The 16,997-nt window shown below is 42.8% G+C and overlaps 1 protein-coding gene across 1 annotated transcript in view; it reads left to right on the top strand.

The window, feature by feature from the left end:
* EHBP1 (EH domain binding protein 1) overlaps window positions 1-16,997 on the top strand; it is a 411,889-nt gene that overhangs the window by 139,180 nt on the left and 255,712 nt on the right. The window contains 1 exon segment of the mRNA XM_040430136.1: window positions 3,131-3,270. Within this exon segment, the coding sequence (XP_040286070.1) occupies window positions 3,131-3,270 (140 nt within the window).

Here is a 16,997-nt window from a genome sequence, read left to right as displayed (position 1 = left end):
GTTAATGTAGAGCGATGATATTTTCTAAGCACGGGCTGTTTTGACTTTCGGAAAGGAGGGGGAGGGGTGGCATTCAATTACTGTAAGAAGAAATTCAGACCTGAACCATTTTAATTTGTAGATTTCTGCTATTCTAGTGTAATCTAGTCATTTCTTTTTTATCCCCTTTCTCTCTTTCTTTTATCTTTCTTCTTGGTTACCATATTACCAAAGTTCAGTTTTGTTGCCTGACAACATTTAATTGTGTTCTATCCTGCAATCATCTCCGCGGGTATTAAAATGTGCAGATTCCTTGGGAGGCAAAGAAAAGTCTATTTCAATGTCCAGTGTTAATCCGCAGCACTATAGTACACATTGTGGGTGGGAATTGTGCAGAATGCCAATTACAGAAATATATCATTAAATTGCGAGCAAGCCATCAAAATGCAGATAGGGTATTATTTCTTCCCTTTCTGAAATGGATCATTTCTCTTAATAAAAAAAATAATAAAAAATTGCAAAAAAATGTTTTCTGTTCAGCGTCAGTAACAGATATTTTTGCAAATAGCCAATACTGCCACCCTGCTGTGTAATAATATTCTTTCTTGCATATTGCACAGTACAAATGCGCCCTGCTTTCTAACCATTTGGAAGAAGAACTGCCTCTCTGAAAGCAGACGTCTGATTATTATAAATACGTGACATTGGTTCCTATGAGTCAAGTTGAATTTTTAATATTTTTTTTTAGCACATAACCTGAAAAAAAATTTGGACCTGATAATATACTAACTGGTCCTGCCACCAGGATACAGCCACAGGGTAAAGGCCTATGTTCGGCTACTTCAGAACTTAAGGGGTTTGTCTAGGATTTTGATATTGATAGCCTGTCTCAGGATAGGCCATCAGTATCCGATTGGGGGTCGACACCCCGCATCCCCACCAATCAGCTTTTTCTCTGTAGCTTTGGTGCCAGAGCTTGGCCATAGGGGCTACAGGGAAATTTCCTGGTGGGCTAATGCCCAGGGGCCGCCTGAGCCCTCCTAAAGGCCGTCCACCATGTAAGTAATGATCTGTCGCTCCCAGAGTTAATTAACGCTGGGGGTGTCAAGTAGTTATGTACTCGGTTGGCGACCACAGGTGCCCTCCTCATTCCTGAATTGAACTATATTGCCATCCTGCGGCACCTGGAGTAGGAAGACAGAACGTGGCAGCTGGTGCGGGCCACCACAGAGGGACAGCTTCTGAGGAGGAATCTTGCTGTGCTGGAGCGGTATTTTGTGTCACAATATGGATTTGCTGGCCCTGCCTACTTGTGTTGCCCAGCCTTCTGTCAATTTGGACCCGCCTTGCACTTTTATTATTTTCTTCCAGGGCCACTTTAAGTTCCCAGTCCGCCCCTGACTACACTGCTCCATCCATTGTGTAGTGGACGGAGCTGGTAACATCAGCGCTGCTCCCATTCGCTTCAGTGGGAGCAGCACCACAGTTACCATCTCCGTCCACTACACAAAGGACGTTGTGTGGGGTGTTGAAGCCCAGATGATCTGATATTGATGGCCTGTCCTGAGGGTAGGCAATCGTTATCAAAATTGTGGACTAGCCCTTTAAAGAGAGATTCCCAAGATTATTCCTTATACAGTCAGGTCCATAAATATTGGGACATCAACACAATTCTAACATTTTTGGTTCTATACACCTCCACAATGGATTTGAAATGAAACAAACAAGATGTGCTTTAACTGCAGACTGTCAGCTTTAATGTGAGGGTATTTACATCCAAATCAGGTGAACGGTGTAGGAATTACAACAGTTTGCATATGTGCCTCCCACTTGTTAAGGGACCAAAAGTAATGGGACAGAATAATAATCATAAATCAAACTTTCACTTTTTAATTCTTGGTTGCAAATCCTTTGCAGTCAATTACAGCCTGAAGTCTGGAACGCATAGACATCACCAGATGCCTCCTGGAGAGTGTCCTTGATCTGGCCAACTGTTCTGAAGGGTGTTTTCTTCACCAGGGAAAGTATTCTTCGGTCAACCACCACAGTTGTTTTCCGTGGTCTTCCGGGTCTTCCGATGTTGCTGAGCTCACAGTTTCTTCTTTTTTAAGAATGTTCCAAACAGTTGTTTTGGCCACGCCTAATGTTTTTGCTATCTCTCTGATGGGGTTGTTTTGTTTTTTCAGCCTAATGATGGCTTGCTTCACTGATAGTGACAGCTCTTTGGATCTTATCTTGAGAGTTGACAGCAACAGATTCCAAATGAAAATAGCACACTTGAAATGAACTCTGGACCTTTTATCTGCTCATTGTAATTGGGATAATGAGGGAATAACACACACCTGGCCATGGAACATCTGAGAAGCCAATTGTCCCATTACTTTTGGTCCCTTAACACATATGCAAACTGTTGTAATTCCTACACCGTTCACCTGATTTGGATGTAAATACCCTCAAATTAAAGCTGAGAGTCTGCAGTTAAAGCACATCTTGTTCGTTTCATTTTAAATCCATTGTGGTGGTGTATAGAGCCAAAAATGTTAGAATTGTGTCCATGTCCCAATATTTATGGACCTGACTGTATAACTGGATGATGGCCTATTCTTAGGTGCGACAGTTGCAAAGAGAGCTGAGCCTCTAGGTGTAATGGCAACGCCCCCGTTGCTCCTAAAGGTTCATTTGCATATAATAAAAATCATCATTTTTCTCAACTATGTCGGCACATATCAACCCATGTTGACCAATACAGATGCCTTCAGCTGCCAAGCGCACATGTAATGGGTCAGCCAGTGTCGTAGGTACAAAACTGCTGACAGATGCCCTGTAAGCAGGGATTTTGAAAACTGTGAGATAGATATTTACTGTGCTTTATCCAATAAAATCAATGTGTTGAGGGGTTGTACAGGGTTAATTGAAAGAAAACTGGGGTTTGTTGCATTTTCACACCAGTCCCTGGTTCCGAGGTATTATGGGTAGAAGTCCTGTTTGAGGGGGAGCCCTGCCACTAAATCGCCCGAAGTCCTGTAAGGTTGTCCATACTAATCTACTCGCTGCCGAGTCTCGTTCTTCTCTCTTCCGTGAGCAGATCTTTCAGTCGTTATTATTTTTGAGGTGTAAATGATGGGACTTAGCAGGGGCTTATTTCTTTCAGCGATGAAGACATGCAAAGTCTTGCCAGTCTGATGAGCATGAAACAAGCGGACATAGGAAACCTGGATGATTTTGAGGAAGACAACGAGGATGACGAGGAGAATAGAGTTAACCAGGAAGAAAAGACTGCTAAAATAACAGGTGTGTAGTGCTACAGCATGTGAGCGGCGGTCATGACACGTGCACGTGGACGCTTCACATTCCAGAACAGTCCGACCCGTGACGTTCATAACCAGCGTTGTACTTCAGGTTTAATATTAATCTGATCTGTCTTCCAATGTCTTCTGGAAATGTATTCAAATTTTTTTCAAATAAGTATTTCCTGTTAGGCTCTGCTGCCAGAACATACACATTAAATGGACGCCACTTTGTGGCATCTGTTTCCAATACGGTCCTGATGTAGAAAAGAATATTTTTTTACTGGCTGCCGCTGTATGGAGTGGCGCAGTCTGCTACACTATTACATCCTCCACTAATGTGTACTGGCCAGACGGAAGCTAAAAGGACACTTTCTTGGCCCCCGTTGGCTAATGTATTCCTAAGGACATATTTATTGTGTACTTCGGGAGCTTCTCTGCCATAGACGCAACCTTTCTTGACCCAGAGGGACAGTCCAGTTTCTCTATCTGTCACACACTTGTAGGAAGTCACCTGCATGCCTCTAAAAATTTAAATCCTAATTAGTAGCGAGCGCCACGGCCTTCTCGCAGATTACCCAGTGACGGCGTGTTCATCTGTCACGTGGCCTAGGTACTGCTCAGTCCCATGCAAGTGAATGTGGCTGAGCTGCAATGCCAAACACAGCCACTACACAATGTACGGCGCTGTGCTTGGTGAGCTGTGAGGAGACAGCGGCACTCACTAGAGCACCATGGTCTCCTCAAACAGCTGATTGGCAGGGGTCCTGGGTGTCTGACCTGCCAACCAGATACTGATAACCTATCCTGAGGATAGTTCATCTGTATAAAAAAAAAAAGTCTGAAACCTCTTTAAAATGACTCCACAATTCAACGGAAAAAATGTACAACGGGGGAACGAACAGAACACTTAAATATTGCTCTCCTTTTCATTGGAGATCTGCAGATCCACCAATTCCCTGGCTCCTCTTCTGTCATCCAAGATGGCCCCACCGCTTCTCAGACTACCTGATGCATACTGTGCACTTGTTAGCCCAAGTCACTTCCTGATGCCCTTGGATTGGACAGTGCTGCTCACGTGAGCAGTGCTGACCAATCCAAGAGCAGGGCTGAACAAGCCGAAAGTGGTTTGGACCATGCCCCAGGTAGTCTGAGAGGCAGGGCAGCCATCTTGGATGGCAGAAAAAAAGCCTGGGAATTAGTGGATCTACAACTGAAAAGATGAAAAGGAGGGCGCCAGGTAAGTGTTCTTTTCTTTTCCCAGTTAATGATTTTTTTTTTTCATGGTAGATTTCGTCTAGAAGGGGCATCCTTTATTATGCACTCATCTCATTCTGCCTTGTGGGGACCTAAACCAAGGTTTTGACGGCACTTTGAGCAGATAGACTTTCATGTGATCACATCTGTACGTGTACTGAAATGGTAGTCATCCAGAAAGGATTCAAGCGGTTGCTAGGCAACTGAAGCTCAGATCCACTTAGCAGAATCCCCTTAGGGAAAGCTGCAGGAAGAAACTGCGTTTTACTAATAAACATATGTAGCTTGTTAAAGGGCATCTGTCAGTAGATTTGTACCTATGACACATGTGCGCTTGGCAGCTGAAGACATCTGTGTTGGTCCCATGTTCATATGTGCCCGCATTGCTGAGACAAATAAAGTTTTAATATATGCAAATGAGCCTCTAGGAGCAACGGGGGCGTTGCCATTACACCTACAGGCTCTGCTCTCTCTGCAACTGCCGCACCCTCTGCACTTTGACAGAGCCAGGCCCTGTAAATGTCATCACACCTGGCCCTGTCAATGAAAGTGCAGAGGATGCGGCAGTTGCAGAGAGAGCAGAGCCTCTAGGTGTAACGGCAACACCTCCGTTGCTCCTAGAGGCTCATTTGCATATATTAAAACATAATTTTTCCAAGCAATGTGGACACATATGACAATGGGACCAACACAGATGCCTTCAGCTGCCAAGTGCACATGTAACAGGTCAGCCAGTGTCATAGGTACAAATCTGCTGACAGATGCCCTTTACATCTTTGACCAAGCGAGTGCTAAGGTTTGTATTAGGAGACTGCAGTATTATGGGGCAAAATAATTGTTACAGATGAGGTAGACTCATAAAAGTTATTGGCCGTAGTAACCGGATTATAATACCGCAAACTACATCCTAGCCGTCAGCTACTTAGCTTAGATACATATATCTATTTCAATCTTTAAATGATCCACAATTATTTTTGGACGCCTGAAAACTCCCATCATCTTAAAGTGCACCTATTGGCTTTAGACACATAAGGCGGCCATTTTGGGAGGGTGAAACTATGATGCATCTGTCATACATCACTAGTAGCCTTTTGTGATTGACACACAATGGTTCTCATGTGTGAGTCAGCGTATGCCAGAATATAGCACATTAATGTGTTGCACAATTTCCCATTATTTGTATAGTAGTTTCATTATCCTGGTTACAGTACATGGACCAGACAAAATAGCAAACATATGGTGTACGAGGGTCTTGAACTACGATGTAAGCTAAAGGAAATCTGAAGATCGCATATTCTAGCCTCCTGGGGCTCTAAAAATACAAATGAAAAAAGTTTTAAAAATATAAACATTCAAATCACTCTCCTTTTTCCAGCATTAAAGTAAAAAAAATCATAAAGATCCCAAAATGCCTGAGCTATTAAAATATGAAAATATTTAAGGGTAATTTCACACTAGCGGTATTATTTTCCGGTATTAAAATCCGGTGAAGGGTCTCAATACCGGAAAAAAAAACATCAGTTTTGTCCTAATGCATTCTGAATGGAAAGCGATCCGTTTAGCATGCATCAGTATGTCTTCCGTTCCGTCCCTTGTACAGTACTTGACCGGACAAAATCCCAGAACAATACCGCACTTGCCGGATCCGGCATTCATTTCCATAGATATGTAATAATGCTGGATCTGGTACCAAGTGTTCCAGAAATTGCTGCGTTGCCGGATCCGGTTTTCCGGTCTGCGCATGCGCCGGGACATAGAAGGAGCTATTTTTGCTTTTGATCTTTGAAAAAATTTAAATACCGGATCAGTTTTTTCGGATGATACCGATTGAGATGGATCCGGTATGTCATCGGATCCGGAAAAAACATATTTCCGTTTGCATACGGTTTGCCAGATCATGCAGGCAGTTCCGTTGCCAGAACTATCTTCCGGATCCGAACAAAGCTAGTGTGAAAGTACCCTATCCCATACTTCGAATGGCAAACGCGAAAACATTTTTAAAATGGATGATTTGATATTTTTTCATCTCTTCACTTACCAAAAAAATGTAATTAAAGAGTGATCAAAAAGTCACACACACACTCCAAAATGGTATCAATAAAAACTACAGATCTCTCCGCAGAAATTGAGCCCCTACAAAGCTTTGTAGACATAACTGAAAAAAGTTATGGGGGTCTGAATATGGGAATGAAAAGAAAAAAAAAATATTTTTAAATAAAGCTTTAATTTTTTTTCAGTATTAAAACACAAGAAAAACTATATATGGTAAATGTGGTATAGTTGTAATCGTACTGACCCTGAGAATGAAGGACAGAGGTCAATTTTACCACATAAGGAACACTGTAGAGACAAAAAAACAAAAACTGTGGCGGAAGTGCTTTTTTATTTTTTGATTATTATTTAATTTTTTTATACAGCTTCCCACTATATTATATGCAATATTAAGTGGTGCCATTAGAAAGTACGACTTGTCCCGCAAAAAAACAAGCTCCCATATGGCTATGTGAACGGACAAATAAAAAAGTTATGGCTTCGAGAAGACAGGAAGAAAAAACGAAAATGTAAAATGAAAAATCTTCCAGGACTCAAGGGGTTAAACACATTTTTAAATTAGTGACAGAAATGCTGATTTCAGCGGTGTGTCACTCATCAGCTAAAAATAAGTGGTTGCCGAGAACCAGCATCATAATCATTGCAGCCCAGATCTGTAAAAGAGTCCAATCTACCTGAGAAGAGTCCTGGTTATTCCTAATCTCCTGCTCTCTCACCATCTGCTGATGATTGGCAGTTCTCTACTAGAGAGAAAGGGAGAAAACTAGGTAGAAGACTGTCGGCCATCAGCAGGTGGGCGGGAGAGCAGGAATTCATGAATAACCAGGACTCTTCTCAGGTGGCCGGGACTCTTTTCCAGGCCCAGTCTACAATGGTTGTGATGTTGGTTCTCGGCAATCACTTACTTTTAACTTTTAAATGACAGATCGCTAAAATCAACTTACCTGTCTCTACTTTATTCTGCAGTTAGTATGGGCAGCATAAAGTTGATGACAGGTTCCCTTTAAATAATTTTTATGTAGATTTGTCAATCTATATATTTAACCAAAAACCATAAAATCCTGCAGTTCTTTTACTGGCTACTAGGGAACGACCGATTATCGGTTTGGCTGATATTATCGGCCGATATTGAGGATTTTGAACGTTATCGGTATCGGCATCTATTTTGCCGATATTCCGATAACGTATGGGGAACACAGATCGCGCTGCTCTCAGTGCTCTCTGTGTTCCCTCCGCAGCACAGGGGAGAAGGAAGCAGTGTCTCCCTCCCCCTGTGCTGCTGCTGCCGCCAATGGTGGCAGTGGTCACAGGATCCCCTCTCCCCTCCTCCTCCGATCGGAGCCCCAGCAGTGTAATCCTGGGGCTCCGATCGGTTACCATGGCAGCCAGGACGCTATTGAAGCCCTGGCTGCCATGATAAGCTCCATGCTGCTGTGTGCACTATGCACAGAGCAGCAGGGACAGTGTGAGCTCCTATTCACCCTGATAGAGATCTATCAGGGTGAATAGGACAAGGGTTCTAGTCCCTAAGGGGGCTAAAAGTTAGTAAAAAAAAAAAAAATACAAAAATATTAAGTATAAATGAAAAAGATTAAAAAAAAATACACATTAACAATAAACATATTAATTTTCAGCAGATTTGTGTAGGAAATTTTTTTTTTCTCAAAAATGAAAATTCCCAGAATATCGGTATAAATTATCGGCTATCGGCCTGAAAGTTCACAAATTATCGGTATCGGCCCTAAAAAATCAATATCGGTCGATCCCTACTGGCTACTAGGCCTAATAATAGGCACCACTTGGTCTGTACAGGTCACTTTACTGCAGTTATCTTCTTATCATTACAGGAAGGTTTGGAATGACCTATATCACCTCTGTGCATAGATAAGACAGGATCCTCCATTCACAATAGTTGATTGTCAAAACTTATCTAGACTTTCCTTGTACAATGACCTCTGCACAGGTCCCAGAGCATGGCCAGAAAACTCTACCATAGACGTCATTAAGGTCCCCTCCTGTATTCTGTGTCTATGGCCCATGGGGCTGCTGTAAAGCAATTCTTTAAATGCTTTGTAAATGCTGTTAAGGACAGCTCGGGCAAGATGGCCGCCTCCATAATCATGTTCAGGAAATAGAATAAAGAGAAAAACTGTAATCAGAAAATTCTAACCGATTAGAAAAAAATGATGTGTCGCTATCTGGTTTTAACTGGCAGAAAAAAAAATTGGTGACACATTTCCTTTAAGTCTTTTTTATCCAGCGTTATCTACGGGGAAAACTGTGGTAATTTAACGAAATTTCTTCTACGCTTGATCATATGCTCAAGGCCATAATACGGATCTATATATATAATTTTTTATTTTTTATTTTTTTTGTGGAAGATTGGGGACCTCAATATGAATATCATCTTGTGCTGCTTTTTGCCTTTTCCCACCCACTATTATTACAGCCTCACGAGATAATAATTCCGTAATTCTAGCGGCCAATTTTTATCTCAGGGCTTCAGGTTAAAAATGCGGTTTTGTCTGTTTATTTACAGGTGGGACATGAACAGACAGGATTATTTGACCTGAGCTGGAATTTGGCCAGGCCGGGATTAACATTCCACATGCTGAATGAAATACCATTCGAATACTATTAATGTCCACAAAGAAAGCAGTATTTTCAGCTCATGTCTTTGAAAAAAATTCTGAAGTCAAACCTTATGGCCGTAAAACTAAATAGACGGTTCCCAACAATTGAAATGTAAAAAATAAATAAAAATTGAATTAGGATTTTTTTTTTACTTGAAGCATTTTCAGACTATTTTAATTATCGATTTGTATGTATAAAATGATCATTTACAGTTCTAATACACCGTGCAGACGGATTTAGTCATTTAGTGGACCTGTCGTATAGACAACGTTTCCATACTGTAGGTTAATCCTGTACAGTATGAAATAGCTGATGGTAAGTACTGTGGTGAACCTGTTACTACAGTGGCCCATCAGGCCCACTCACATGACAGTCAGTGGAATCCCCTTTAATATTGATTATTGATGAGTGTTTAGAAAACATGGTAGGAGATAAATGATCGGCAAGGGTCCTCCAGTCACTAGAATGGAGCGGCAGACATGCAGGCGTGTCTAGTGCTCCATTGCGCTCTATGGCTCGGCTGTCTCCTGCAGCCCCATATAATTGAATGTAGTGACAGCTCCATTAAAATAGAGGAACACAGGTCTCGTGATCAGTGGGGGCCCCAGCAGTCAACCCCCCGCTGATCAGACACTTATTCCCTTTGGAAATTTTACTAGGCATGCCCTGTGTACATGGGGGTCAGGAGGGAGTAGATAAGCTGTGATATCACCTATTGTGAATGGTGGATTCCATATTGTCTATATAGATGATATCTGTCATTTTAATTCTGCCTGTAATGATAATGAGATGACTGCTGAAAAGTGATCTGTACAGACCAGGATATTGCGCTTATTATTAGAATTACTGGCCAGTGTAAAAACTGTATGAATTTATTTTTATATATATAGATATTGACATGAAAAATTAAAAATAACATCACCAAAAATTCTTTAAATATAGATTTAACCTAAAAACATGATTTCACAATAGGCATTTTTCTGATGACACGTTCCCTTTAAAGAACCCTCATGCACAGTACTGTAATATTCTTGTGGTCATAAGCCCCTATAATGGAGTGTCCAGCTCCGGGGGTAGACAGAGGGCATGGGGTGGAGGGGGTAGCCTAGCACCTGGGACACTGGGGCAAATATAAAGGGGTTATCTGAGACCAAAAAATGCCCCCTCTTCCCATATGCCAGGGCTCCTCACACTGACTATACTTACCTGGCTCCCTGCTCCGGTGTGAGGGGGGGGGGGCGGCGGTGCAGCCAATGGCAGGCGGTGGTGGGGACAAGCCTCCCTAACGTCACCCACGATACTAGGGAGGCTTGTCACCGCCTGCCATTGGCTGCTGCTTTCCCAACACCGTATTTTTTCATCCGTGCACTGGGAGAAGCAGCAGCGGCGGAGCGGGGAGCCAAGGAAGTAGATTCTGTGTGAGGAGCCCGGGCATGTGGCGGCGGGGGGCATTTGTTAGTCTCGGATAACGCCTTTAATAACCCTGTCTAACATTTAAATAGTGTTACCTTAGACTGGATAGTGTAGACATGTCCCAGATTTGTAGTGGCTCACGGCTGATGATAATTCTGGCACACCTTTAAATTGTTGAGTCCAACTTTATACTACTAATTAGTTGGGTTACTTTGTGCCAGAATTTTAATGCAGTTTTGACGCACGAGCTTGCGTTGTAAGCCTCTCCCCTTTTTCAAATGAGACGCTTCACTAGTAAATCTGCCCTAACGTGTTCCAAATATTGGACATGACAGATGCATTTCATAGATGATGCCGTCTCGGTGTGAGGGCGCGGAAGGTTATGTCTAAGAAGTGCAGAGGAAAAGCACACGTTTGCTTCATCTGGGCGCACACCGATAGGGTGTTTGATAGGGTGCGTCAGCGTGGATATAGTTATTGGGGATAACAAGTCAACACTTGCTGCAACTTCCAAAAAGATTCCCAAGTGTAGCTGTTACTGCTGTGCGTGCTGCGAGCGTGTCCTTCATGGTTCCCTTTTAATATCACAACATGATGACTGCAGCCCGCACATAACCTCAGGTAACTCCATTAATGCATTAATGATATTTTTGCACCTTTTGAGATGTCGAGATAATAACACGAACCTGTTATTATGGATTTAACCACCAGAAGAACAAAGGCTGCAGCTGTTCTGAATGCCAGAAATTCTCAAGTTTCCCCAGCCGCCACTCATGCCCACCAACGTGACAGTGTTACGTCTTAGTATACTAGTAAAGAAATACAGCAAGACACTGGGGCAGATATATAAAATACATACTCCAGTCTTAGTACAAAGTTCCTCAGGGCATCTTAATAAATGTGGTGCATCTTCTGGCAGTCACTGCACCAGATATTGAAGTCTATGCCAGCTATGAGCCCTGTACAGTAGGTCTGTGCTATAATTTATGCCAGTTTTGACTGGCTTTGGGAGGCCAATGCCCCCTCAGTCCAGTCCAGGGGACCTGCAGTGGGCTTGGGAGATCTGGCAGAGACACGGACTGTGTTCCCAGGGCCGATCACAGTCGTGTGCATGAGTCCTTATATTGATGACCTATATTCATGATAGGTCATCATTATCTGATTGGTGGGGATCTGACACCTGGGACCCCTGCCCATCAGCTATTTGAGGAGGCCACAGCGCTCCGATGAGTGCAGAAAGTCTTCTCGCAGTTTACACTAGGCCACTGATGTCACATTCATCCGCCACGTGGACTAGGATGTCACCAATGGGCATTGCTGTGCTTGGTAAGCTGTAAGGAGGCCGCAGCAATCACCGGACAGCCTTCTCAAACAACTCATCGGCGGGGGTCCCGGGTGTTGGCCCTAACGATCAGATACTGATAACCAATCTTCAGGATAGGTCAATCGGAAAACCTTTTTAAGCTGAAAATGTTAAAAGCAAGTGCACCCCCAAAACATGTATATCTTCTCAAGGCACACAACCTGATGAACCACGATCACCTTGTGTTCTCTTAAAAACACAGGAACAGATGCCATGTAATATTTGGGCGTCATTCACGTATGTATACTGTACATGGCAAAGAGCTGAAATGTTACCAAAATCTACATTTTCTGAGAGCACAAAACCTACTGTGCATAAAAATATAACCTAATAATTAATACACACAAGCACAACCACCTTCATGCAACTTTACAGCAAACAGTGAGTATTAGCAAAAATTGGACAAAAATTCTAATTTGCCACTCAATGCTAGATGTATTCATGAAATGCAAAATCTGCAGGAATGCACCAGCCATCTTTTTTGCATGCAAGTTTTGGGAATTATGTAGTATATACTTTCCCTTCCCCTATACAACCTGTAATCCTAATTAACAATGATAAATTCCTAAACCTCTTACAGTGCATTAACTAAGGCCGCTTTTAGGGAGGTGTTATATGGGGGCTTTATTTCTCCTGTATTATGGACACAAAAACCTGAACCTCCTGCAGTTCAGTATACTTTACTGTATAGATCAGGTATGGACAAGATAGGGTTAGTGAGCAAGTATGCTCCCTGATTAATGGGGGAAGGGCTTCTGTCCATGCTATCCTTCCCCTGGGGACATGTGCAGTCTGTTATCACGTCTCCCACCGATCCCCCAAGACCAAACTGGAGGCTCTAGTCACGATACACCACGAGTTAGAGCACTTAGAAATCAGACCTGGAATGAAAGCTGCAGGTATATTCAGCTTTCACTGAGATCCATTTGTAAGTGCTCTAACTCCTGATATATTGTGACTAGTGCCTCCAGTTTGGTCTTGTTTTAAAGCCTAGATTGTCAGCTTTAAAACAAGACCTGACTTGAATCTTAAGATATGTCAGCAAAAAGCAGCATCCCCACCCCCGCTGAGATGTCTGCCAGCTGAAGAGGAGAGTAGGAGGTTCAGCCATCAGTGGTAAGGACTTATCAGGTAGGTCCTTAGCTACTGAATTGCCACACTGCTAGGACATGTCTCCTTGGCAGGGAAAGGGTTAAGGGGAATGGGTCATATTCTAATGACACATTCCCTTTAATATATTTCAGGCCTAGTGGCCAGTGTGAAAACTGCAGCTTTTTTATTTTTTTTGGGTAGGGGTTATATGTATAAATAGTGACATAGAAAATTAAGAAAAAATTCTTAATGTGTTTAACATAAAAAATGTGTATTCTGGTGACACATTACCTATCAGCGCCATGACCACCAGAATACATGGAATGATTTCAAAATATTTTCCACCAGTTTTTTTTTTTTTTTTTTTTCTGTAAAACAAAAAAACGAAACAAAAATCATAACCTAGAATATTAATATGTAGGCTCTTAATATGTACCAGTAATTACAAATATTTTTTCCAGAACTGTCTCTTTAAGAGGATTCTCATACATTAGATTCAGAGACTATGTTTACTGTCTCAGTTTTATGGGATTAGTAAACTGTGGTAAAGCTAGGCGTGATCTGTCTAGTCACGTGGAGAAGAGATGTTGAATCATACACAGTAGGACTCGACCAAATCTTACAAAAAGGACATTGGGATGATGGCATTACCACATAGCGCCAGGCTATCGTTGCCTAGTAAGGGCTCATGCACGTGGCAAAGCTATGGCTGCAGGCACTGTATGATGGCACCCTGCGGGCCTGCACTACTTCTGCATGATGCACTGCTTTCTGGGGAAAATACCGCTGTGATACGGCATGAGATGGAGCATGCTGGAGGACAAACCTGCGTGTACGGAATCGGGGGACACAGCGGTTCGTTACGGGGACTGTATTACGGATCTGTACCACACAGGCTTATACCGTCCCGTTCATGGATCCTGAGGGGGGTGCTTGAGGTCTTCAGTGCAATGATGCAGCCCACCCCTCTCCATGTAACACTCCCTCCTCTGCCACCTAACCTCTGTCTCTTCTCTCTCCGGCCAGGGGCCCGATGCTTTTTGCCGCTGCTTCTTCTGTGATAATCTGTTTCTTTCCTTATAGCTGTCTTAACTGACTTCTGTTTACAGAAATTGTAAACCAATTGAATGCCTTGAGCAACTTACCTGAAGATCAAGATGACTCCATAAAGCGAGCACACATGCCTGCAGCTAAACCATCCCGTCCTCGCCAAGGTCTTTGGTCTTTTGCTATTTTTTTTCCATCCTGCCCCTGACTTGTCCGCTTTGCTTCCTCCTGCTGGCCGTATGTGCCTCCATCTTTTGTTACTGTGGCTTTACCTCATTGCTGTCTGTGACCATTTGTAGTAAAACCAGCAAAGTATAGTATGAGTGGGGGAAAGTGTTCAAAAGGACACTGTTTAAAAGGGGGTTGTCTGATATTTTGATATTGGTGGCCTATCTTTAGAATGGGTCATCCTCCTGGGGCTCGCAGCGATCAGCTGTTTGAAGAGGCCACAGCCTCACCTAAAGCCGGTGATCTCATGTTAATCAGACACATTTTCTATGTGCCGCTCAGCCCCATTCAAGTGAATGGGCCTGAGCTGCAATACCAGGCACAGTCACTATACGTTGGATGACGCTCTGAGGAGGCGGCAGCACTCACCGGGGCACCACGGTCTCTTCAAAAATCTGAGCAGCAGGGGTGCCAGGAGTCGGACCCCCACCATTCAGATATAGATGACATATCCTGAAGTTAGGCCATCAGTATCAGTCCTGGAAAACCCCTTTAATACTGACAGGAAGCTTCCAATTTTTTAAACACTAAGGCTGGGTTTCGATGTTGCTTTTATGTTACTTTTAAAAAAGGCATTAAAAAAAGTATGCGTTTTTACCACAAATGCAATTTTTACAGGTGAAACATGTTAATGTGTTTCACCTGAAAGAGCTGCATAAGCATTTACCGAAACGATTTATTATATTTCAACTGGAAAAAAAATTGTAATAATATTTATTTAAAAAAAAGTAAAAAAGTTGCGGTAAACATCTAGGGGGGAATTTTTCATTTGCTGTGGTTTTTGGTATCCGTTTTAATTCTTTCTTTGCTTTGTGAGATTGCACCAAATTTATGAAATAGTGCAGAGTAATAATCTATATATGGTGCAAGTGCAAAGTGGTGTACTCCTATGTCTGTAAAAGTACACCAAGGGGGTTGGCTGGCGTGGAGATGAGAAGATTTAAAAAGTCCTACATCATAAAAGGGTGAATCCGGTTACATTAAGTAATCCCCTATTCTATCTAGGAATAGGGGATAACGATTAGATTGATGGGGGTCCCACCACTCACAAGAACGCCCTGCAGCCCCCTGAAATGAAATGAACGGCGTGGCCGGTCTTGCATGTGTGTAGCCACTGCTTTCATTTCTATGGGAGTTCCGGAGATAGCCACGTTACTTAATGTAAGGGAGCTGCAAGGTGTCTGAAATCCTGACCTACTTTTCGTACCACTTCTGAAAGTGTCAATGGTCACCAAATGTCACAAACAGGCATCACTTGAAGCATTTTTACACCACAAAACTGGGGTCGCGGACTTGATAAATGGCCCCTGTAGGTTTTTTATGCAGTTTTTAATGCATTTTAAAAAGCAGCACAAAAGCAACATCTAAACCCGGCCTGAAGATTATATTGACTGCATGAATCTCAATTACCTAATATTACTGGAGTCATTCCCTCTAAGAGCAGCGGTCCATCAGCTGGACAGCGGCTGACACTTATATTACCGGTAAGTGACGGGCTAAAATACAGCATGTCTATATACATTAGGCCATCTGTGAACTTAGGGTACTTTCACACTAGCGTTTTTCTTTTCCGACACTGAGTTCCGTTAAAAGGGCTCAATGCTGGAAAAGAGCTGATCAGTTATATCCCCATGCATTCTGAATGGAGAGCAATCCGTTCAGGGTGTCTTCAGTTCAGTCTTTTTGACTGACCAGGATGGAGATAATACTGCAGCATGCTACGGTATTATCTCTGGCCCAAAAAACTGAAGACTTGCCTGAATGCCAGATCCGGCATTTTTTCCCATAGGAATGTATTTGTGCCGGATCCGGCATTCAAAATACCGGAATGCTGGAACCGGCATGCGCAGACCGAAAAAATAAATGCCGGATATTTTTTTCCGGATGACACCGGAAAGACCGACCCAGCATTTCAATGCATTTTTAAGACTGATCAGTCTTACAAATGCCATCAGTTGGCATACGTTTTGCCGGATCCGGCAGGCAGTTTCGGCGACGGTCTGACAGTGACTGTCCACACCCTCACATTTGTATGGAAACCTCTCCTACCCAAAAATGGGCTGCAAGGGTCAGTTCAGGATTAAATGAGGATTTTCGGCAACGATTCCATACTGAAATCCTCCTCAAATCCAAGTGAAAAAATCCATGCTGATTTTTGTAGGTGGAAAAAAAAATATCATCTGCAGGAAGAATAAGCATGCTCTGTCTTCTTGGAAATGTCTCCGGGTACCCCATTGATGCTCTGATTTCTGCCACCGAGCCACTGAAAATAAACTTTGCCATAGGAAAATTCATAACCTAACCTAAGCCCCATCAGTATATAGTTGTCCAGTTTTGGGGCGTTTTGGCCTCTCCTTTGTTGACGCGTTGCCCAAAACTCTGACCATACAGTCTTGACAAGTCTGAACAATGCCTAATAAGCCAAATACTAACAGACTGAACCCAGTTCATTCCGCTATATCTGGCCAATGGGGTGGAAATCCTGCATACTGGTATTCAACGTCACATTATCTGTAGGTAGGATTGTCTTTCAGAAACCTATTCTTAGGGTCCATTCACACGTCCGTGTGTGTTTTGCGGATCCACGGGTCCGTGGATCCGCAAAACACGGACATAATAGAAAATGCCTATTCTTGTCCGCAATT

The sequence above is a fragment of the Bufo bufo genome, chromosome 4, assembly GCF_905171765.1.
Source record: "Bufo bufo chromosome 4, aBufBuf1.1, whole genome shotgun sequence".
NCBI classification, from domain to species: domain Eukaryota; kingdom Metazoa; phylum Chordata; class Amphibia; order Anura; family Bufonidae; genus Bufo; species Bufo bufo.
Note: the sequence above shows the minus strand (reverse complement) of the source record. Positions and strands in the feature narration are given on the sequence as shown.